The sequence below is a fragment of the Mus caroli genome, chromosome 14 (assembly GCF_900094665.2).
Source record: "Mus caroli chromosome 14, CAROLI_EIJ_v1.1, whole genome shotgun sequence".
Classification (NCBI taxonomy): domain Eukaryota; kingdom Metazoa; phylum Chordata; class Mammalia; order Rodentia; family Muridae; genus Mus; species Mus caroli.
Window position 1 is genome coordinate 1,004,110 of NC_034583.1, and position 25,491 is coordinate 1,029,600.

The 25,491-nt window shown below is 41.4% G+C and overlaps 1 protein-coding gene across 1 annotated transcript in view; it reads right to left on the reverse strand.

Moving 5' to 3' along the window:
* The window catches only part of LOC110309629 (ankyrin repeat domain-containing protein 26-like), a 52,772-nt gene that overhangs the window by 25,817 nt on the left and 1,464 nt on the right, over positions 1 to 25,491 (reverse strand). Inside the window, exons 2-10 of the mRNA XM_021182364.1 lie at positions 24,724 to 24,838; positions 23,177 to 23,350; positions 21,374 to 21,480; positions 19,987 to 20,050; positions 12,036 to 12,326; positions 9,554 to 9,975; positions 6,987 to 7,118; positions 2,746 to 2,779; positions 1,357 to 1,429 (exon numbers count right to left, since the gene is read on the reverse strand). Of these exons, the coding sequence (XP_021038023.1) occupies positions 1,357 to 1,429; positions 2,746 to 2,779; positions 6,987 to 7,118; positions 9,554 to 9,975; positions 12,036 to 12,326; positions 19,987 to 20,050; positions 21,374 to 21,480; positions 23,177 to 23,350; positions 24,724 to 24,838 (1,412 nt within the window). The remainder of the gene's footprint in view (positions 1 to 1,356; positions 1,430 to 2,745; positions 2,780 to 6,986; positions 7,119 to 9,553; positions 9,976 to 12,035; positions 12,327 to 19,986; positions 20,051 to 21,373; positions 21,481 to 23,176; positions 23,351 to 24,723; positions 24,839 to 25,491) is intronic.

A 25,491-nucleotide genomic window follows, 5' to 3' on the forward strand; every position in this document is an offset into this window, starting at 1 on the left:
AAGGAAGGAAGGAAGGAAGGAAGGAAGGAAGGAAGGAAGGAAGGAAGGAAGGAAGGAAGGAAGGAAGGGAGGGACAGACAGCACATCTACAATAGCCAAAAGAGTCTCCAGACCCCAAGCACAGCAGTAACAGGAAAGTCAGGACTGTTTCACTACTACAGAACTAGAAAAGTCAGAAGCGTGACATGAGTATAAAGTCTTAAAAAGGGCACTACAGTTTACAAGACAGAATAGGCCAACACAAAAACAGCCAGCTTCTTTTTGGTAAAAATACAATCAGAGCTGGCAAGATGGCTCAGCAGGTAAGAGCACCGACTGCTCTTCCATAGGTCCTGAGTTCAAATCCCAGCAACCACATGGTGGCTCACAACCATCCATAATGAGGTCTGATGCCCTCTTCTGGTGTGTCTGAAGACAGCTACAGTGTACTTATGTATAATAAATAAATCTTTAAAAAGAAAAAAAAGATTAAAAAAATACAATGAAAGTGCAAGAGGACATTACAACATCTTACTCACATGCAGGAAGATGTCCAAAGGACACCAACGACTCTATGTGAGTAGTATGCACTGGTGAGTAGGATGCATAGGGAGATGAGGTGTGGCTTAATGGGACTGCAACAGTGCTACCAAGTGAGCAGGACACCCTAGGAAGGACCACCACAAGCCAGATAGGATCAAATTCAAGCCTGAAACAAGGAGAAAGTCATTGTGTGTGTGTGTGTGTGTGTGTGATAATGAATGTATCCTGAATATACACTGAAGTTTTGAAAAGCAACAATAAAAACAACTTAATTTCTTTAAAGGTGAAAAGTCTATTTGCTAAAGAAAATAAGCTAATAGGGAAAAAAATCACATTTAATATTGTAAGTTTGTATGAAGGACATGGTAGAATGAATGGTTATATCCTGTTGGGTTTTGTTTTGTTTGAGGCAGAGTCTCTCTATGTAGGTGTGGATTCTTGAAAAACAGTTAATACTTGCAGAGGAGATCGTGGTTCAGGAGGCAGGGATAGCAGGGACCAGCTCTATCATTGCTACAGTATTCCAGGTTGAGACCATGGTCAACCTGACCTAATCATGGTGAAGGGACAGAATAAATAGCCAAGAAAAGATGTCATACACCATGAGAAAAGTGCAATGGGGGTGACCACAGTGACACTATTTTAATACCGAGTGCATGTGTAAAATGAGCAGGAACTGTAACAGCTCACTGTTCTGTGTGGCGTGCTGCTCAGTCTGTTCTTGTTAGTACAAGTCACACACAAAGCCCTCCCATTTGCACTTGATATCACACTCCATGCCAGCTCGTGTATTGAGCAACAAAGCGTGTTCATCATTAGGACACAGCAACTCACAGTCATCTGAGGCTGCTTCACGCGGCAGAGTCCCATCTTCCAGGCCCTCCACACCATTGATTTGCTTCTTGGCCTGTAAAATAAACACCACCAAGTATTCCCAAAATGTTTACACCATATATGACTAGTATGGATGTGATAATATTTTATCTTAAAAGATACTGGGCTGGAGAGATGGCTCAGTAGTTAAGAGCACTGGCTGCTCTTGCAGAGGACCCAGGATTGAATCCCATGCACCTACAAACTAGTTCACAACCATCTGTCACTCCAGTGCCAGGGAACCTGATGTCCTCTTCAAACCTCTGCAGGGCCCAACATGCATGGGGAATATATACATACATCAGGCAAAACACTCACACATTAGATAGATAGATAGATAGATAGATAGATAGATAGATAGATAGATAGATAGATAGATAGATAGATAGATAAGTGTGTGTGTGTGTGTGTGTGTGTGTGTGTGTGTGTGTGTGTGTGTGTGTAGACGTACAGGTACTTCTGAAATGGAATTTTGTCAGAAGGTGCCTTTTGGATAGTTACTGTCCTTTCATTTCTTTTTCAAAAACAAGTCTTTATATAACAAAAGATTCTTTTTTTCTCTTGAAATTTTATCATGTATTTTAATTTATGTTTTTATAGCAGATTATATTATCTTTTAAATTTTTTTCTGGTTGTTTGAGACAGGGTCTCCCTATGTAGGAACTCAAACAAGGCAGGAACTTGTAAGCAAGAGCTAAGGCAGAGGCCATGGAAGGGTGCTACCTCCTGGCTTGCTCTCTATAACTTGTTCAACCTGCTTTCTTATAGGACCCAGGACCACAACCCCTACAGGCATTTTCTCAACTGAGTTTGCCATCTCTCAAATGACTCTTGCTGTGCAAAGCTGTTATGAAAATAGCCAGCACAGCAAGAGTTACTGTGTGTGATTGCTTGAATTGGAACAGCCTCCACACCCCTTTTCCCTCCACCAACATCAGGCTCCATAGTTGCTCCATCTCCTGAAGGGCAAAGCAAACCTGGTTCCTCTCATCAGCAGTCAGGCATACTAGTGTGCCATTCTTCTTGTGGAAACCTTAAACTTTCCTTACACTGCAACATCTGATTGCACAACTCCCTATATGACCTTGCTGTCTTGCTGGCAAGCAGTAGCTTTGGAAACCATCCAGTCCTCTAGTCCCTCCAGGATCCACATAGTGGCAGGCCTAGGGTGAGCAGCACTGAGCCCATGGGGTATTACAAGGTTGTTAAGTCTCTACACCACTGCTCAGAACTAGAGGTGCAGGTGGGAGGCTCAGCAGCTCCCCCGCGTGGCCACATAGCTGCTCAAGGCTCTCTGTGGTTTGCTCTGCTCCCGCCACCAAACTGTTTTTCATGATTCCATTACAGTACCTCGTGCTTTTCTTTAGATGTGCTCTTTGCAGGGCTTAAAAAGTAAAGAAACACAAATTTATTTCAGGTGACTAGGAAATATTTTGAATGCAAATTATATTTTCCTTACATATAACAATCTGAAGTTGTAAACTTACCCTGTCCGTGACTGTTATAGGATACTTAAAATACAATTATTTCTACCAGAGGGCTTGAAAATAAACTTAAGGAACATATGATTCTATTATTATCATGACCAACAGTTAACTTTAGTCAAGACTTTCTGATTACCAAAAGAAAGAGGGAGACACGACATTACTTTTACTATTTGATAGAAATATACCAATTCTTTTTGCTTTGTTCTTTAAAAATACACCAGACCTGGGCATACTGGTACATGCCTTTACTCCAAACAATCGGGAGGAAAGGACAAGGCAGGTCTCTGTGAGTTTGAGGCTAACCTGGTCTATATAGTGAGTTCTGTGCCCACCACAGCTACAAGTAAACCTGTCACAAAACAAAACAAAACAAAACAAAACAAAACAAAACAAAACAAAACAAAACAAATCAGGGCTGGAAAGACAGCTGAGAGGTTAAGAGCATTTGTTGCTCTTACAGAGGGCAACAATGAGTTCAATTTCAAGTATCTACATTGTGATTCGCAGCCATTGTAACTATAAATCCAGAGACCGTGATGCCCTCTTCCAACCCCCACAGTTGACAAGCACAGATGTGGTACACATACATACATACATACATACAGGCAGGCAGAACATGAATAAGAGGTATAAATCCAATTCTAATTTTTTAAATAAATAATAAAATAAAAACACAACAGCAAATTTTCATGAGCACTAAAACTCATTTAGAAAATATTGTTTAATCCCTTAGGAAACCCTTTTTAAAAACAACACTAGGAGTTAGCTTTCTCTTGACCTTATATGCAATTGCTAAAAGAAGAGGAAGAGAAGGAAGAGAAAGAGGAGGAGGAGGAGGAAGAGAAGGAAGAGGAGGAGGAGAAGGAAGAGGAGGAGGAGGAGGAGGAGGAGGAGGAGGACAACAACGACGACAACAACAACAACAAGAATGACCATAGCTGGGCATGGTGGAGCATACCTTTGTGCTCCCAGCACTTGAGAAACAGGGCAGGTGGATGTCTTGTGAGTTCACAACCAGCCAGGCCTATGTAGTGAGTTCCAAGACAGCCAGAGCTACATGGAAAAATCTTGTCTCAAAAAAAAAAAAAAAAAATTTTTTAAANTNAAAAAAAAAAAAAAAAAAAGTCCTCCATAATTTTGAGGCAGGGAACATAGCAGATGTTTTACAAAGGAAGGACCTGGGCACAGACATATAGCCGGTTGGTGGTCGACCCAGAATCCAGTCCCATGAACTTTGGCATTACAGAAGTGTTATTAAGTAATATAATAGCAGGTTAATCTAATTATCATTTATTTTTATTTATAAATAGTTACTTCTGAATTTTGCACAATTTTTGAAATTTTTCAAAGCTTTAAACTTGGGAGACTGGAAAACCAACTTTCAGCAAGCTAAAAATTTTCTTTCTAAAAAAATTCTCAACATGAAGTATTAATCAAGTCGGTGGTTTGTTTAAATTTTCAAGAAGTGTTTGTTCAGCAGCATGCAGCAGATGTCGAGGACACTAATGAGCACTCTCTACTTTAGAATGTTGTAATCCCAAAATACTCCCTTCTGCTTGCTTGTCAAGTTTACTTTTGAACAGTCATTAAATCCCTGCCTGGACCCAAACCCCACCAAAATGTAAAGCTAAGATGACTTGCATTTCAATCAGTTATGAAAAGAACAGAAACGACAGGATGGTTACCCAGTGTGCTCGCTAGCTGAAGGTCTTTTACTACGTCACTAAAGAACTCCATGCCTAATAGTTTAATGTGAGGCTATCATTTGTATGTCAATCATATGTAAGTATCATTAAAGAAAATGTCTCAATTGTGTTTTATTGCTGTGAAGAGTCACCATGACCAAGCCAGTGTATAAAAGGAAGCATTTAAGCTGGGGGCTTGCTTACAGTTTCAGAGGGTCAGTCCATGACCATCATTTCAGGGAGCATGGCATTAGGCAGGTAGGCCTGGGCTAGAGCAGCGGCTAAGTGCTTACATTTGAGCTACAGGCACCGGAAAAAGAGATCAGGTCTAATGTGGACTTTGAAACTACAAAGCCCAGCCCCAGTGGTCCACTTCCTAATCCTTCCCAAACAGTCCACCAACAAGAAGAAACCAGCCATTCAAATACATGAGCCTATGGGAGCTATTCTCATTCAAACCGCCAGTTACCAACAACTACCCACCCCCACCTTTCTAAACAGAAGCTCCAAGGACAAGAGGCCTACTCTAAATACCCAACTTTACCAAGAGCTCGGTAAACACTTGCAAATGTTGACAAGACCGATAGAGTCCTGGCTACTCAAAGACAGGTCAGAGCCTGGAGAACTAACACAGGTGACAGATTTCTTGTGGTGTTGTTGTTGTTGTTGTTGTTCTTTCTTCGAGACAGGGTTTCTTTGTGTAGCCCTGGCTGTCCTAGAACTCACTCTGTAGACCAGGCTGGCCTCAAACTCAGAAATCCGCCTGCCTCTGCCTCCCAAGTGCTGGGATTAAAGGCGTGCACCACCACTGCCCAGCTGGGTGACAGATTTCTTTTGTTTGTTTTTTTAGATTTATTTATTATATGTAAGCACACTGTAGCTGTCTTCAGACACACCAGAAGAGGGTGCCAGCCAACCATTGGACTGAGCACACGGTCCCCAATGGAGGAGCTAGAGAAAGGACCCAAGAAGTTAAAGAGGTTTGCAGCCCCATAGGAGGAACAACAATATGAACTAACCAGTATCCCCCAGAGCTCCCAGGGACTAAACCACCAAGCAGAGAGTACACATGGTGGGACTCATGGCTCCAGCTGCATATGTAGCAGAGGGTGGCCTTGCTGGTCATCAATGGGAGGAGAGGCCCTTGGTCCTGTGAAGAAGGCTCAATGCCCCAGTGTAGGAATGCCAGCGCCAGGAAGCAGGAGGGGTGGGTTGGTGAGCAGGGGGAGGGGATAAGGGGGTTTTCAGAAGGTAAACCAGTAAAGGGGATAACATTTGAAATGTAAATAAAGAAAATAACATATATATAGTATATGTAAGTACACTGTAGCTGACTTCAGACACACCAGAAGAAGGCGTCAGATCTCATTACGGAGAGTTGTGAGCCACCATGTGGTTGCTGGGATTTGAACTCAGGACCTTTGGAAGAGCAGTCAGCGCTCTTACCCACTGAGCCATCTCTCCAGCCCAAAGATTTGTTTTATTTTTTAAGATTTATTTATTGTATTTAAATGAGTACACTGTAGCTGTCTTCAGACACACCAGAGGAGGGCATCAGATCCCATCACAGATAGTTGTGAGCCTCCATGTGGTTGCTGGAAATTGAACTCAGGACCTTTGGAAGAGCAGTCAGTGCTCTTAACCATTGAGCCATCTCTCCAGACCCTGGGTGACAGATTTCTACACACACATATCATAGTATCCTTTGTGTGCTGAGCACCTAACTAATATAGTGTGGACAAGCATAACAAAATAATTGATTTTCAGTTATATTTTTAAATTGTGTTTAAAATTAACTGGCAGAATCAGATAAACAATCTTCATCATTTTGGTCACACAGTCCATAGCTAGATTATTAAATGTCTTTTAAATGTGATTTCTGTAAAACAGCCCACAGTGAACTTCTGTAACTACTGCTACTGTGAAAACTTGCCTATCCTTTTCTTTCCAACGGCCACAATGGTCTTGTATCTTGTTGAGCATTCAGACACATTTTACTGCCCAAAGTGTTTTTTTATTTAAGAAGACTTTTTTTTTTCATTTCTGCTTTCCTGCCTGTGTATTCCAATGTTAAACAAGTAAAGTTTGACATCTCCCCATACTCATCTCCCTCTCCTTTCTAAAAGCATGCAAATTCCCACACTCCACAGCATTCATTTTAATAAGAAAAACCTAAATCTTACATCCTTCCACAGTTATCCGCTCCTCTAATACTTCTCTGAGTAAACACTCTCTGAGCTGTTGGGCTTCCATGAAGAGTACGTGTGAGTCAGTCCCAATCTCTCTCAGCTCTCCAGCAGTGTAGGTACAGCTGAGTGTCCCTCTGCTTTGAGTGACTACTATAGTCAGCTGTTTTATTTCCATAAGAAGTACTCACTGTTAATACTCCTTTACAGGGAACAAAGCATCTCCCTGTTACCTTTGTCCGTCCCGATGGAGTTGGCGAGCACAGCTCTGCTTCAACAGTAACACAGCACTCGTGTCTGCAGCACACTTCTCAAACGTTGCCATGGAATCTCCCATTTCCATCAAATGCGTGGCAGGTTCTCTCCTTTAAGAGAATCATAAACGTCAGTGTTGGGGTTTTGGTTTTGGTTTTTGGTTTGTTTTTAGTAATTCTACTAACCAAGGTTAAAAAAACAATTGGATAAAGTCCTATCTTCCACATTTTAATTCATTTATTCACTTAAAAAAAGATTAAAATGCCCCAGCTAAAGGCAATCAAAGATGTGTTTTCTAACTATAAGAACAGGTAGCAAAGAGAGGAGTTGATGGGTGAACATGCAGCTAGGCATGAGGAAGGCTTTACAGAAGAGTAACATGTTTAAAAAGGAGCTCAGCGGGACAAGCAGGACAGCAAACTCTTCTACTTAGACAACAGAATGTAGGCACAAAGCTACGAGCATAGCATCCTAACATCTTAAGAGGAAAAACAGAAAACCCACAAGTACTCCGAGATGGATGTCATGCTGCCTGTATACACGATGCAGATGGTTAGAAGTCACCATCTGCAAGCTGTGAAAGGGTGGAGAGAAGAGGCCAACACTGGGTGTCTTCCTCCATCTTATCTGTTAAGACAGCAAAGCTCACTGATTGGCAGCACCAACTGGCCGGTATTCCCCCTAGAAGTGTGGAAGCATCCTACCACGCCTGGCTTTTCTTGGGTGCTGGGGATCTGAGCTCCTGCTTGCACAGCAAGCATTTTACTGCCTGAGCCATCTTCCCAGCCAAAGACTGAATGTTAGACATGGGAATAATATTAATAACTAGATTTGTGCTGCACCTTTGTCTTGTTTTAAATATACTATTAATTTAAATTACATTTAAAAGAGCACAGTCTATATAATATGACAGCCAATAAAAATGTCTTCAGAGCAAAGCCTTCCTTCTAAAACATGACAGTGTAGTACAGAGCAGCATAGTAAATGTCGATGAATATAACTCTCAACATGAGCTGCAGGGATTGGTCTACTCACTTTTAAACTCTATGCCTCCCAAAAATCAACCTGCTTAACTGGTTGGAACTAGTTGGCACGTCTATTAGTATCACTATTCCCAGAACACTTTACAAATTAAGCAGGATTCAATGTTAGACCTGTGCTTGACCAATACAGCTCCCCCTTATCACAGACAATCAAACTTCAAATATGTCTTGTGGGAGAAGCTGAAGTCTCTTTGATGATGTATCTTGAATTGTTGCCACAGCATCGCTTAGCATAACAACAGGGACCTCCTGGACGGTTTTCCCACTCCCACACATGGCTGTTACTTCATTTACTCTTTATATTTTACATTGTTAATACATAAAGTGACTTTTGTTATCCCTTTGATTTATTTGCCACAGATAAAACTATCATAAAGACAGGCAGAAAAGTAAGTAAGAATAAGTAACCACAGGGATGGGACTTTCTGTCTATATGGAAAATTATTACTGTGGTGACTATAAAAGGTCACCAGAAATTTTTAACAATGATAATAAATGAAAATCCTGGGAACTGATGCACATCAAACTTTTAAAAGTGAAATTACTTTAATGTTTAAAACAACATCAGGCAGGGTAAACTTCATTTGCTCATACAACAAATATACATTGAGTAGCTTCTTACTGTATGCTAACCCACTATCTAACCAATGAGGTCACAGTGGTAAGCAGAGAAAAGTCTACTCTGATATTGAAGTACACATGGAATAACAATAAATGAGACAGAAAGACAGACATACAGTATGTTAGAGGAGGAAAACAAACTTTATGTACTGTTAAGGATGCCGTGGAAGGGGCACTGTCCAGCAGGACCAAGTGGCTATGCTGAGACTATGGCTTGTAAGCAAGAACTAAGAAGACAATAGAACATGGCAGGCAACTGTGAGATAGAAACCCTGCAAGTTCAGAGAGATGCCTGAGTGTTCAGTGTGGCTGGGATAGAGTGACAAGGACAGAAAAATCCTAGTTCAAGTCAGAGATAAAGCAGGAGGCTAATCTGTGTGTCTCATGAGGTACTGTGGCCGATACTCTGAGTAAAATGGAGTGAGGCCGGGCGGTGGTGGTGCACGCCTTTAATCCCAGCACTTGGGAGGCAGAGGGAGGTGAATTTCTGAGCTCGAAGCCAGCCTGGTCTACAAAGTGAGTTCCAGGACAGCCAGGGTTATACAGAGAAATCCTGTCTCGAAAAAAAAAAAAAAAAAAAGGGAAGAAAGAAATGGAGTGAGTGGGCTTGGGTTCTAGGTCAGGAACAACTGTCTGACTTCTGTGTCATTGAATTCATTAACCATAGACAAGGCTTCCCTCGTGTTTGCCAGCTACAATGGTTATATTTATATAACATTGTTTTCAATATAACTAGAAAATAGAATCAAACTATTAAACGTTTCTGAGAGTGGGTAATGTCTGTCTATTGCTATACAAAGTACAGAGCAATGTGATCATCAAAATGAGTGTCTCTTTTGTCAGTCAAAATTGATTATTTTAAACTAATGTCATGGTCTTACTTATCATGTTCTTTTTTTGCCTTAAGTGCGAAATCCTTGTCATTAGTAGCCCCACTGTGCCTTTGAGGAGTTGGTTCATTGCCTTTGTGGTCAGCAATAGCAGTAACCGCTGCGAGAGCAGCAGTGACAGCAGCAGCGACCACAGCATTAACAGTAGCGTTGGAGGAGGCCACAGCAGAAGCAGCTGCCGCTGCAGCCGCAGCAGCAGCAGAGGCATCAGAGGCGGAAGCGGAAGCAGAGGCGGAAGCAGCGGAAGTGGAAGCTGCCGAAGCAGAGGAGGAAGCAGATTCCGCATAAGTAGAGGCTGAAACAGCAGCTACAGCAGCAGCAGAGGCAGAAGCAACAGCACAAGCTGTTCTGTCGTCAGAGTTCTCCAGTGCTACATTCGGTTCCTGGAGTCCGTACTTCCTCTCTTCTTCAACCTTTAAGGGAATTCAGGCTGTGTTACTGTTCATTAAAATGGAGTTTTATAGATTCATTTATTTTATTACTAGTCAGTGCCATGGTCCACAAATATTTGTGTTTTAATTTTATCAGTACAGACCACTGACATTTTGTAAGCTCTGCTTCACTTCTGTTTGAGTAAGAGACCCAGGAATTTTCAGAAATCTTAAGGGGACATGCTCTGTCTGACTTTTAAATTTTTGCCCTTTGCTGCTAAGCAATGGTGGACACACCTTTAATTCAAGCACTCAGAAAGCAGAGGTAGACTGATCTGTGTGAGTTCCAGAACAGCCAGGGCTACACAGAGAAACCCTGTCTCAAAACAAAACTAAACTAAACAAAACAGCCCTGGTTTTTTTATTGTTTGTTTGCTTTTGTTTGTTTGTTTGTTTGTTTGCTACCTGACACATTCACTTCCTTAGTGATGTGAAGAAATATCAAGAAAAGGACAGTGTATATCCTCTCCAGTATAGATTTTACATTAATAGCCAGATTTAGAGACTGTGACATTAAAGAGATTGTGGAATAAAAGGAGCCTCACCCTTCTGCTCTATATCAGTCTTTCCTCGTGGTCGCTCACAATTGCTCACTGGGATCCTGGGGTAGCAAATCAGTGAAGGTGGCCTTTGAAATGCATGAACAACGCATGCCACTACCCACAGCGGAGGGGAGCAGCTGAGCTGCAAGTATGGACTCTGGAGATCCCTTCCGACCTCTCACTCCTTAACCATGACTGTTACACCTGAGGGACAGCAGGTAATGGCTTGCTACATACAGCAGGAGTTATGTGAACAAAGCCTGGAGGAGCACTCTAAGTGATGGATTGGTACTATCCATTGGTTGATAAATTTCCATAAGGCTGACTCAGTCAGGTTACCCAGAAAACCCACTGAACCAGCTAAATTTAAGAACTGTGAGTTTGGGGCTTGGAGAGATGGCACAGCAGTTATGAGTCCTAGGATTTGGTTCCAAGCACCCACGCAGGGGCTCACATCTGTCTGAAACTCCACTTCCAGGGGATCCAATCCCTTCTGACCTCAGTGGGAGCACCAGGCATGCATATGGTGCACAGGCATACATGCAGGCAAAACATTCATACCCAAGCATACAGAAAAGTTTTAAAAAAAAAAAAAAGTGTGAGTGGCACAGCTGTGGCTGATGGGAAGCACTCCCCCACCCCACCCCACCACCCTGCCATGAAGACAAACAACACTCAGTGCTCTGTTGGAGAATAGAGAAGACCTGACTCTGCCTGTTAGGACCATGCTTTCCCAAGAGCACTGCCTTTACCACGTAACAGCCTCTACTCCCAGGTTTGTACTAGTTTGGTTTAGATTAGCTGAATATGCCATCTTTTATTTCAGGCCCATGATACATTATGAAGTGTAACCACTGTCCTTTTGGCTTTCTAGGCTTATACTTATATCTAATATCTAATTTTCAGTTAGTGATATTTTGGTTTGTAGATTTATCATTTATATATCAAACATGTCGGTTCCAATTATAAGTACCCTAGAAATCATCATCATCATCATTTTCTGCATTGTTATAGAATTGCCTTCATTTGTGACTGGAGACATGGCTCAGCAGATAAGAGCACTGGCTGCTCTTCCAGAGGACCCCTGTTTGAGTCGCAGCACCCACATAGCAGCTCAAAACCACCTGCAACTTTAGTTGCAGGGAATCCAGTGCCCTCTTCTGACCTTTGTGGGCACTGCATACACATGGTGCACAGACATATAAGCAGGCAAAACACTCATACACATAAAATAATACCGTTTTTAAATGTTTAAAGTGTGTTCTCATTCTAGGTTGTTGTTCTCATAGTCTAATCTGTTTTTCCTTAAGCCTTAGAAGGCTAAGTGACAAGTGACCTGGGACTGGGGACAAGAGGGAGATGCCAGGGTATTTTCAAGACTGAGGGTTNTTTTTTTTTTTTTTTTAATAATATCTGCAATACAATGGGGACAGTCTCTCCAGATGCATCTTTTCCCTGACAGACAGACAGACACATGATTTTTAGATTAGGGGGAATTACCTTCAAGTGGGCTTTTGCTTTAGAGATGCTAGGTGGTGGCTCTTTCTCAAAGGGTTGAGGAAACAACCTTAATTTGTTTCTGAGGACTTTATTAAGCTGTTCCCCTTGCTGGGCTTCCTCTGCTGTTTTCGTAGGAGCACATCCTGAATGTACAGGTCTATGTCCTGCATCACATTTCTTTTTCTCCTTTTGTTCTTGAGATGTCTTTTGCAGATGGTTGGATGGTAGGTTTGTTTTCCTGGCTTTAGATGCTTTTTGTCTTGGAGTACTGGTTTTTAAAGCAACTTCCTCCTTACCAGTCATTGAGGGGAGTGGACACAGAACAAACAGAAATGAATTCATATCACAGTTATTTTCTTCATATTGGCTTAGCCACTCATAACCCACTGGCTCATCATTAAGAAATAAACAGGGCTGCAGATATGACTCTGAGGTGCAGCCCTTGTGAGGCCCTAAGTTCAATTTCTAGCACTAGAAAATAATTAAAAAAAAAAACAAGTAAAAATAATTTACCCCAGCCTAGACTAGAAGGAGACCATGAGGTAACAAACTTAATTCTGCTAATGTTATTTAGAATAGATATGCCGCTATGTGCTAAACTTAAAGAAGTAAATTATTTCTTTCTTTGTTTTTAACAAGAGTCTCACTATACAGGCTTGGCTAGCCTGGAACTCACAGACATCTGTCTACCTTTACCTTCCAACGGCTGGGATTAAAACTGTGGTCCACTACACTCAACTAAATTAGATAATCTTTTAATATTACAAAAGAAGCGCCTAGTCTCCATGTTGAGTTCCAAGACAGCCAAAGCTAGCTCTGTGTGTGTGTGTGTGTGTGTGTGTGTGTGTGTTTGTGTGTGGCATTGGCTGTCACACAGTCTCCTGGGAACTAGAGAGAGCCACATCACTGCAGTCCCCTTCTCTCAGACACGGCCTTCCCCTTGAGGAAGATGTTACCCAAAGGTGGAAACTGTCATATATATATATATATATATATATATATATATATATATATATATATGAAGGGGTTCTCATCTAAAAATAGTTTTAGCTCACCTTACGTTGATCATAGTGAGCCCTGACTATGCATACTAGTCCTTTTCCCTAAGATCACTAAATAACCATTAGGCAAGCTTCAGATGAGTAAGAGCCAAAATTAATAAATACAAATCAAAAAAGAAACCAACTCTTAGATTTTACTTTAAGCTACATATTATTAGGGGTGTGGTGCATCTTTACTCTCTGTCTGTGTTAAGTTCAATTCTCATCTATTCTCATTTCCACTAAAGACAATGCATAAAGCTTTCATGCTGTTTACTGATAGGCTATGTTAAGATAAAGTAAGGCAGAAAGTTATTTTTGTATGCACTACCCCACAGGCTCTCTTTTGGTAGGACGAGTCTCTTAAGGCAGACCGGGGGATTTTGTAAGACTCTGTTCTCTGCCTCAGTATTCTGCCCTCAGGACAATTAGAGACCATGAAACAGAACTAATTCTATAAATTGGCACGAGTGAGCGATAATAGAAAAGGACAAATTCAAGCCCGTGGGAATGAGCCCCTTACCCTTACCTCCAACCCAGTGGCTGTCACTGTTACATTGCTCACAGCTCCAAGCATTTAATAGAAGAACTCAACTTAAATCATGCCTTAATTACATAAACAAGAGCATGGGAACTGCACAGACGGGCTGGAGAGCTGGCTCAGTGGGAAACAGTACTGGCTGCTCTCCCAAAGGACCTGAGTTTGATTCCCAGCACCCAGATAGTAGCTCACAGCCACCTGTAACTCCAGCTCCAGGGTGATTTAATGCCCTCTCTTCACCTCCAAAGGCACCAGGCACAAACATGATGTACAGCTATACATGTAGGTGAAATATCCATACACATAAAATAAAAAATAAATCTTTTTGAAAACTACACAGGGAAAGATACTTTAATTATAAAGATTTTTTAATGTATTTTATTGGGTATTTATTTCATTTACAGTTCCAATGCTATCCCAAAAGTCCCCCACACGCTCCCCCACCCACCCACTCCCACTTCTTGGCCCTGTCGTTCCCCTGTACTGGGGCATATAAAGTTTGCACGACCAATGGGCCTCTCTTTCCACTGATGGCCGACTAGGCCATCTTCTAATTCATATGCAGCTAGAGACAGGAGCTTGGGGGGGGGGTAACTGGTTAGTTCATATTGTTGTTCCNCCTATAGGATTGCAGATCCCTTTAGCTCCTTGGGTACTTTCTCTAGCTCCTCCATTGGGGACCCTGTGATCCATCCAATAGCTGACTCTGAGCATCCACTTCTGTGTTTGCTAGGCCCCGGCATAGTCTCACAAGAGACAGCTCTATCTGGGTCCTTTCAGCAAAATCTTGCTATGGTGTCAGCGTTTGGAAGCTGATTATGAGATGGATCCCTGGATATGGCAGTCTCTAGATGGTCCATTTTAGTTTATATTTTATTAAATATAGTTTATATTTTATTTAATGTTTCTATATTCAAAATGTTTTAGTCAAATACATAAATTGAAAATAAAGAGATAAGGGAGAGATGGCTCAGTGGTTAAGAGCACTGTTTGCACTTTCAGAGGTCCTGAGTTCAAGTCTCAGCAACCACTTGGTGGCTCACAACCATCTATAGTGGGATCTGATGTCCTCTTCTGGTGTGTCTGAATATATGAAATAAATCGAAAGAAAGAAAGAAAGAAAGAAAGAAAGAAAGAAAGAAAGAAAGAAAGAAAGAAAGAAAGAAAGAAAGAAAGAAAGAAAGAGGAAAGGGAGGGGGAGAGAGGAAGGAAGGAAGGAAGGAAGGAAGGAAGGAAGGAAGGAAGGAAGGAAGGAAGGAAGGAAGGCAAGCAGGCAGACAGAAACCTGAAGTCCTATCACGGTGAGACAGGGACTCGCTGGACCAAGCTGGCTAGTCTGGTCACAGACATTTGCCTGCCTTTGCCTCCCAAGTGCTGAATCGACTGGCTGAAGGGAATATCTTTATACATCCATATCCAGGCCCATTTAAATTTGATCAGCCTCCTCAGAGCACTCTCAGATTCTCTCAGGGTGCTGACTGTCACACAGTCTCCTGGGATCTAGAGAGAGCCACATCACTGCTGTCCCCTTCTCTCAGACATAGCCTTTCCCTCCTACTCTTGAGGAAGATGTTACCCAAAGGAAAAAACTGTCACTAGCTGACAACTCCCTGTAACTTTCTTCGGTAGTGACAGCTCTGGGAACAATAACTTCAAAATGCACCTTCATTACAATACATTAAAAATATCTCCCACGCCCCAACAAGACCTTGGAGAACGGAGACCAGATTTTAATCTTTTATGTGAAAGGCCATTACTTTGAGAAAACAATAAAATGTCAATAACGTATTTGTTCACTGTCATTGTGACCTGGTCACTCCCCAGCTTTGTCCTCAAAGGTCCCATCACATTTTTTTTTCTAAGACATTTTACAAATCAGTAAATTTTTTTCCAAACTAAGGGTTTCATGTCCTAAATTGACCAAGTACCTTCTCTATACAAATGAATGAGAAAGCAGGAAGTGGTGGCACATGCCTTTGATCCCAACACTTGGGAGCCACAGTCAGATGGACCTCTGCGTGTGTCTACATAGTGAGTTCCAAACCAGTCAGAACTACACAGTGAAACCATGACTCAATAACTAAATTAGTTAACTAATAATTTTCAACTATTATGCTGAATTTTCATCACATCATAAGAAATTTAACTTATTTTGAATGGAAGATGCAGAGCTGGCTCAGTGGTTAAAAGCTCTTGCTACGTTTCCAGAGGACCCAGGTTGGGTTCCCAGCACTGACATGGTCAGGCTTACAGCCGTCTGTGATTCCAGTTCCAGCAGATATAACACCTGCTTCTCATCCAGGCACACTCACTATAAATGTTTGAATTTCCACAAGTTTTTCAGTGTTAGCTTAATACAAAAAAAAAAGGCTAGAAATAGGGGCACTCTCTTAAAACCTGTATTCTAGTAAGATAAGGGTGTCGAGGAAGACACAACTGTGCTCTTCGGTGAAGCGGAAGGCACTAGAGAGATTCCAAGCCAATAACTGCCTATTCCATTGGAACTTACTTAGTTACATGGGAGTATTAGCAAAAACGTATTAGCTAATTTACAAATCATTTTACATAAAGCTCAGTAGATACAGCACTTCCCATGAACTACAAAGATTGGGGTTCAGATCCCAGTACCCACAGGAAAGCTAGGCAGAAATAGTGGCCCACCTGTAAACCCGATCGATCCTCTGGAGGATCCAGAACAGGCTGCCTAGTCAAACCAGCCAAAAACAGTGTGAGCTCCAAGTACAATGAGAGATGATACTGTGTTAAAAACTGAAGTGTAATGGTATGGAGGAAGGCACCCAAGATCAGCCTTGAGCCTCTACATCCATGTACACACATGCATACACACATCACATACACATGTGTGTGCACACACATACACACCACACTCAAACACATAAAAAAAGAAACACTCAACTGTATACTTACCCAAGTAATTCTTGATTAAATATCAAACATGCCTTATGTGGGAAGAACTATTTCTTACGTAAATGTCCAGTCACTGGGTATGTTTCAACCCATTCTGTTTGTTGTTGTTGTTGTTGTTCTTTTAGTTTGTTAGTTTAATTGTTTGTTTGTTTGTTTGTTTGTTTGTTTGTTTTGAGACAGAGTCTATGTCGCCCTGGCTGTCCTGCAACTCTCTATATAGACAAGACTGACCTAGAACTCACAGAGATCTGCCTGCCTCTACCTGTGAGGGCTGACATTAGAAACATGTACCACCCATTCTTTTATTTTTTTATGTGTATAAGTATTTTTCCTACATGTAAGTGCTCCATGTATATGCCAGGTGCCCACAAAGGCCTAAAGAAGTCTTGGGATCTCCAGCAACTGGAGTAGCAGATGGTTGTGAGCCACCATGTGGGTGCTGGAAACAATCCTGGTCTTCTGCAAGAGCAGCCAGTGTTCTTAACCACTGAGCCGTTTGTCATCTCAATCTATTCTCTTATTTGTCCACCACTCCCCCAAAAGCATCTTACAGGGGCTGGAGAGATGGCTCAGCAGTTAAGAGCACTGTCTGCTATTACAGAGGTCCTCAGTTCAATTCCCAGCAACCACATGGTGGCTCACAACCATCTGCAATGGGATCCAATGCCCTCTTCTGGTGTGTCTGAGAACAGAGATGGTGTACTCACATATATAACATAAATTTTTTAAAAAGTATCTTACTAGTCATTTAGAATTTATGAAAGTAAATATATGCATGTCACAACTACAAACATTTTCCCCCAAATCAACTCTCCACATGAAACATTGATAGGAAGGCAACTGTGAATTTTAGAAAACACTACAAAAGCAGAGTGTAGAGCAAGAAAATTAATCTTACAAGAATATTATCTTAGTATCAATATTACTATCATCTGTTTTTCAACTGGGGCCATCAGGTCCAAATATGCAGGAGGACCTCCACAGTAAAGACATACAATAATGAGTAAGTTGGAATATTTTAACAAAATCTGGGAAAAGACTAGTTACACGTTAAATGGTATTTCCTGATTTATTTAATTGGACGTTAACCTTTAATTTTTAATGAGCACGTTCTATCTTCAATTACCACAATCTGTAACACATGATTAAATGAAAACTGACTCATAAATCCATGCAAAAGAGCAAAAGCCAATATTGACAAAGCCTGAAATAATTTACCTGCACAAATTACATGACCTGAAGACTAAACTGAAATATCCATTGCAATGGTGTGTATATGCTTGACCCGTGGGAAGTGGCACTGCACTATTAAGAGATGGGGCCTTATTGGAATAGGTGTAGCTTGCTTGAAGGAAGTGTGTCACTGTGTAACAAGCTTTAAGGGCTCCTCCTAAGCTCAGGCTCTACCCAGGGTGAAAGAGTCTCCTCCTGGCGCCTGTAGAGGACAGTCTCTTCCTGGCTGCCTTCAAATCAAGATATAGAACTCTCAGCTACTCCTCCACCACCACATCTGCCTGCAGGCTGCCATGAATAATTAGTACAAAATACATTATAATGGCATAGATCGTCTGTAGATCTGCTGTGATGACTACATGACATAGCAAGCATTAAGTATATGATATAGTATCTATACCAGACTACACTACACAAGTATTAATGTCTTATCTATGCATTCTCCAATTACTTAATATATTTCCAAATATGTGAATTCCTACCTGGGTAAAGAGCTATGTTCAGTACTGTCATCTGTTTCAAAGGAGAAAGGCAAAATATCTTTGTAACGACAATAGAAAAATATAATATCACACTTATAAGACCGGTACTTGGTTATAATGTGTTCCTTTGAGAAACTATCTAAAGTGAGTATTAACTAGACTGTTGATAGGCAATTAATATAAAAGCTCTTACTTCCAATATTGTACATTTCAAATATTATAAGACACTTATCAAGACTGAATGACTAAAGATAGGCTGCTTCATACAATGACTATAATCCTAAATGTACACTATCAAACTAATCGAAAATGATATCATTAGCAGAATCAGATTGACAGTGTCAAGAAAAATATAATGTTCTTTTTTTTTTCCCCGGACTAATGGCACTAGCAACAATTCTAAGAGAATGTACCTAAGACAAAGATTTCCTCCACAGTTTCAGCTGAGGTTGTTCAGAATGTAAAAGTCCTGGCTGCAGGAGATCACATCTATGGGCACTGCTCTCTGTAGCATGGCAGGCCTCAGCCCATCCTCATCTCCACAAAGAAAGGTCCAATACTATCATGCTGAGGTAGTATGGAAGGAAGCCACTGGTGTTGCTGCGGTAGAACTGACTCTCCTCACCTCAGCTCTGGTGAAGCACAGCGTTCAGATTCATCTACACTCTTCACACCCTGAAAGATGTGCTTCCCGAAAGCAAGGCAAGTAGCAAAGATGCCACTGCAATGACAGTCGCTGAAAGAGCAAACTCTGCAGTGTCCCCCCCCCCCACTGTTAGACTCTTAGCCAGACTCAACTCTGAAATACGATCATTTCCTCAACGCTTCTCTTCAGCTGGCAAACTGCTGTGGACATCTTGCTTCATAGCATGTAAACCATGCATCATCATCTCCTATGTTGATTAAGAATAACATCAAGGAAACCAGTATGGGAGGTAGACCTAATGAGGATTCATGTAGAAAGTTCACTGATGCCTGTGTTCGATCCTGAGCACATACCACAAGAGGGAGGAGCTACACTGTTAAAACTGTTCAGTGAGCCAATTATATGTTATGGCAGAACACAGTCACCTGCAAATGAGAACTGATTAAGATGAGAGTCAGACAATATGCAGATGCTGTTCCAAACTGGGATGTTTAGAGAGCAAAAAGCAGACAACTTAAATGACATTGGGAGATATTAATGAAAATGCTTGACTACTGTATCTCATTACACAATGACATTTGGGTTTTGTTGTTGATGATGTATTTTCTTTTGAGACGGGGGTCTTACTGAGTAGCTCTGGATGTCCTAGAACTTACTATGCAGATCAGGCTGGTCTTGAACTCACAGAGATCCACTTCATGTGCTGGGATCAAAGGCATTATATTGCATAGTGACATTAGTGACACTGAACTTCATAGGGGCAAAATATATTACATTTATCATAAAAATTAAATGAAATAAAATGAATGAAAATTAAATGAAAAATTTATTTTTATGACAAGTCCAACTTATGATAATGGAACTATAATGTACTAGGTTAGAAACATTTTTCCTGTTTATATAAAGACATTAGGTGTCAAAACTAAAAAAAAACAATATTATCAGGCATATTAATTTCATTTCAATTTTTTAGAAATAATTTCTTACATTCTGAATTCCAGAATGTTAGAAAACAAATTAATAAACAATTCAACTAAAATTTCACCTTCACTCTTTTTCAGATCCAAAATAAAAATCTTACCTGCACTGCTCTGCATGGATTTTTTTTACATATTCGGTTTTGCTGTTTCTTGGGTATTGCTCCACTGTGGCATACAAAAAAAGTGATATTTTATTATTTATATGAAAATATTTACCAAGTATTCTAATTCTGTTTTTGAATTCATAATGTACCTTACATTAGAAATGTATCAACAACTTTTAATGTGTTCTTCAACAGTTAACTGCCATGGTCCTCACTTTTCTTCTCATGTAGAAGAAGTGTGAACAATTCAGCCCTTGGTTAAAATAACAACAAAGCCACCCACACACCACACATACATACACCACACATACACACACACCACAAACACACACACAACACACACAGGAGTTCTGTTCTTCCCTATGTTCTGCTCTGGTGGCTATAGTAACTGTGGCCTTTGTATTTGTGTGCCTCTGGAGTTAGTGCTCCTCCTTCACTCATCTGCCCATGTCCATCAGGTAGCACAGCTCTATCCCTGTCATGACCTTTGGAGGCACTTCCTTCATTGAGTGTGATGCGGTCTACAAAGAGGCTGGTTCTGTAAATCGTGAGCTCACGTTCTTGGTGCCTTCAAACACTGTGTTAACTGCAACATCTCTTCATAGTCCATTCATGAGTGAGTGGTGAGGCCACTACCTGGCTGTTTCTATGCCTCACAAGCATTTCCGTGTAATGCTGAGTCCTTATGGCTCACAGTGTGTGCCAAAACTCAAAGGACAGCACAGTCCTTCCGCTACAGCTAAGAGCTGCACATTTCAGGGGTTGCTGTCGGTCTTGGTTTCCTAGACGCCACACTGGGCTTCACCACTGTTGGTGAGAAGGCTGTGAACGTGTTCTAAGACCCACATCCGAAGGCCACTGCTAAAGGTATCTGCAGCAAAGCCTGAAAAGTCCTTGAAGAGTGCTACTTTTTTTTTCTTAAAGTCTCCTTGAAATTTAAATCACCCAAAACGCATTAGTTCTATGCCTTATAATAAAATTTTAATATGTGTGTACAGCTGACCTGTCTCTTAAAGAGGTGAGGCCTAGCTGTGGAAGTAGGCCCCTGTGGGTGCACCTGTAAAGAGTGCGTTGCCCTTTCTCTGTCCTCCGTCTTTTTCTGCTTCCTTGCTGGTTCCGTTTCCAGCACTCATACAGTTGCTCACAACCACCCATTCCAAAAGTCCCAGAGGACCCAAGGACCTTTTCTGACCTCCCTGGACCCCAAGTACAGTCGTGGTGTCCACACATACATTCAGGGAAAACACTCTTACACATAAAAATAAAATAAATAAAAAAAATGTTTTTTTTTTTTAAATATCACTAAGACTGAAGTCACTTGAGTAGTGTGATTATAAGTAAGGAATTTAAGAAAGTACTAAAAATGTTGAAAAGCAAACCGAACCTGTCTGGGTGGAACACTGTGTGTATATTTGCACCCTTCTGTATTAAAAGTTCCCCAATCAGGTCTTTGTTTTGCCGTAGAGCCAGTGAAAGTGGTGTGAAGCCCTCCTGAGAAACAAACAAAAACAATTTACAGCATGTGAAATGATGTATTTCTCAACTGAATGAAAAATTATTTTAAAATAGCACAGGCCAACGTCCTCCGCTCCCAGCTGCACTCCCCACAGACTGCTCCTCCTTCCAAACTCCAGTCTTCTCTAACCCACCAAACCAGCCACGCCCTGCCACGCCCCCTCCTGTCCGGTTCCTCTCACTGGGGCGGAAAATGTTCACTTCACTGTGCTTGTGTGGTTTTTCCCAAGTAAATCGAGAGCTTCTTAAGGACAGGGGTGCAATCTTTTATCTTTTATCATCGCCATGGCCCTAATCCTAAAACATGGTAGCAAAGGTTTTACTTCTGTTGGATGGATGAGCTAAACTGTCTTCTCCAGAGCAGTTTCTTTAGTTTGTATTTCAAAAAATATGTAGTTTTCCAGGACCACCACAGAGACTGAACATTCCCTTAAAACAGAACTATGATTATAGGTCCAATATTAAAGAAGTCCCCTTGACTTAAACCCACACTTGACAGCTCTTTAGTGGGGAGTATCGATATTTGAGGAAGGGCTTCAGGGAGAGAGTGCTCAAAGTTTTCCAGTATATTTGCACTAGGTTAGGGAGGAAAGTCATTTGAGCCTCTTCAGTTTTAGTTGGCAGGAACCAGATACCATTGTCAGGTGATCTGGCTCCAAATGTGCCTCTCAGGAAATTGCTCTCAATTAAAAGACAGTTTAATTAAGTTTTATTGCTTATTACTGTAAGTGGCAAGGTTGTGTCTTAGCAGTTAAAACCCTAGTATAAAATCTTATTCTCACATATAACAATAATCCATAACAATATAAAAATCTACATTTTAGTAACTAAAGTTATTTTATTCTAGGCAAATTATACGGCAGAAATAAATAAATGCCAGTTAATCAATAAAACTCTTAATACTGACCCCTGAGTGGTCAGGTTAGCTGCAAGAGAGCAACAAGCTGCTTAAGAAGGTACTAGGGGCCACTGTTCCCATGTAGGGTTTTCTTTTATGGAGCTCAATGGAAGGACCAGCTTGATTACAAAGGATGTAATAAGAGTGGTTCTCTGTTCTAATTAATAAGCTAGGGCATCTTTAGGCTCTTTTGTAATTCAGTATTGGTTTGGTTTGGTTTGGTTTGGTTTGGTTTACCAAACTAAGAGTTCTGTCTCCCCAATTAAAGAGCATTTTCATCTGCTCATATAAACTTGGGAAAATTAAACGGTCTCTTTGCATTTCCCTTCCATATCGGGTTTGCACCTTTGCCTGCAGGCCTCTGACTGCCATCCTCATTTTCCCTGACTCGGCCTCATCTCTGAGACACAATTTCCATTTACTATAAAGTCCTCTTTTGCAGTCACAAAGCCCAATTATAAGAAACTTTTTCCTTGTGTGGTTTTACACTAATTACCAAAAAAAAAGAAAAACTTTAGTGAAGAGATATGCAAAATATTTTTATCTTTAACAAATTTAGTGTTCCTGCAACTATTTGCTATGAATACATCGAAGAAACCTGTAGCCTCTGAAAGCCTTTGAAAGGATCCATACCTTTGGTGATTAACTCCTTCAGAGCCCTTTCATTCAGTGAATGCCTGAGCTTCTGTGGCAGAAACTGGAGCCATGTGTGCTGATATTTTATGAACGCAATATATCAGGAGAGGGCTGGAAATCACAGTGAGTGGCTTTTACCTTTGTTTTGGCTTCAATGTTTGCGCTGTGTTCAAGGAGCTGGGAAGCTATGAACGTGTTTTCACTGTGCACTGCATAGTGGAGGGCAGTGTTTCCAAGAGCATCCACAGCACTGGGATCTGCACCGTGCTGTAGCAAGGCAGCCACACAGTCCCCATGCTGATGCTGTGAGGCCTGTGGGTTTTACATAAATAAACAGTCATCAACTTAACTGAAAATATGTACTCCACAGGTCTCGTCAATTACTTCCCATTAAATGAGATACATTTTTTTTTCATTCTAAAAATGAAACAGGGTCACCTTGTATTTGAGACAGGGTCACCTATGTGGTTCAGCCTTGCCTGAATTTAATACCTTTCTGCCTCAGTCTCCCAAGGTGTGTGTAAACATGTCTAAATAGTATACATGGTTTTAAAATATTTATTCTTTGAGAATCTCATACAATGTATATGAATCATGTTCACCCCCAACTCCTCTATCTAACTCCTCCCAGATCCACTCCCACCTCCTTGTACTCCCCAACTTCATGTCTTGTTTGTTTGTTTGTTTGTTTGTTTGCTTGTTTGTTGAATAACCCATTGCTTGCCCTCTGTGCCACCCATATACTGCTGGTGTATCATCATCTACCTGGCTGTGGTCGACCCTTAGAGAAAGCTGACTCCCCCTCCCCAGAAGCTACCAATTGCCCTTAGCTCCTGAGTTAAAGATGGGGCTCATGTACCCCTTCCCCACTCCATGCTCTGAATGGCTTGATCTGTTCTGGCCTTGGGCAGGGGATCCCAGCTGCTGTGGGCTCCTGAGTGCATGAGTCCCGTCATGGCCAGAAGACACTGCTTCACTCTGACCCTCCCTGACCTCTGGCTTTCACAACCTTTCAGTGTAAGGAGCCAGACCTACCAAGACTTCCTCAGAGACTCTGATGAAAAGACAAAAGGAAATAAGGGACCTTTTGTTCTGTGTCCTTGTCCAGGCGTGGACTTGGCAGGACAGTCCAGGACTGGAGCCAGTGTGGCTTCTGGGGACCCAAGTCTTCCTCCTGGACTTTGGTTATCAGTCCTTAGGCATCTGTGTCTGAGGTATCCCATGTTCTTTTTGCCAACATTGACTTAGTTCTTGCTGACCTTGGCTGTTTAGTGCCACCCCCACTCCCCACTCCCCACCCCCAAAAATAGCATATGTAAGGCTGTACTTCTCAGTAAACTTATGCAATAAGTCATCAACGTATGCAAGACCGCCTGTGGTCCCAGCTATGCTTTTGCCTCCCTAATTTCTCATCCCTGGTCCTCCCACTCAACACTTCTCCACTAGGGAACCTGTTCCTATTGGTTTGAGACATTTCAGCCTTCTGTCTCATGACGTTCCCTGAGCCTTCTGGGAAGGGGTGCGATGAGGTTGTCCCGTCTGTGGCTGAGCCCTCCACAGTCACTTAGTTATCCTCTGCATTCTGACGAGTTATGAGTTTCTGTGTTAACCATTACACACTGCAAAAGTTCAAGCGTTTGTGTCTCATCCGTCTCATATGAACCCATTGCCCATTGTCTTTCTACCTTAATGAGAGGCGTGCACTTGTCGTCATCGCAGGCATTAATGTTGCAGTTCCTCTCTATGAGAAGAGTTACCACCCCCAGGTGGCCATGAGCACAAGCATAGTGCAGTGCAGTTCTGTGAAAGAAGAGCAAGGTTTTCGGGAATAATGAAGACCTGTGTCAAAGCACATTTATCCATATAACTTTAAAACTTAGATTCAGCATAGCTAATTTTCTTCTAAAGGGAAATTTCTTTTCTCTTTAGATCATTTCTTCTCTTCTTTCTTCCTTTCTTCCAGGACATAAGACAAGGCCTGCCCCATTCAGGACTATCGTGGCTACATCCATGCTTGGTGTAGCCTGTCTAAGTAAAAGGAGAAAGCCCAGTAGATTTAACTCAGCTTGGATTTGAATCCTACTCTAATCTGTTACCTATTACTTCTTGGACTTCCTATGAGCTCCATAACTCAATTTCCTCATGCATATGATGGGAATTAAACACACTATCTCTCTTCCACAACTAGTGTTGTGGTTCAAATTCAATTCAATTCCGACCTGTACAAAGCATGTGCAAGTGTTTCCAGCACCTGACAGCCCAGTGTGTGACCACTAACAAGTACAGCATTTCAATGAAGTGAAATAGTAAAAGTTTACCTACTCTGCAGACATAAGATTATGTCTTAAGACATAAAGATTATGGTATGTGGGGCCTGGAGAGATGGCTCACTGGTTAAGAGTGCTGACTGCTCTTCCAGAGGTCCTGAATTCAATTCCCAGCAACCACATGGT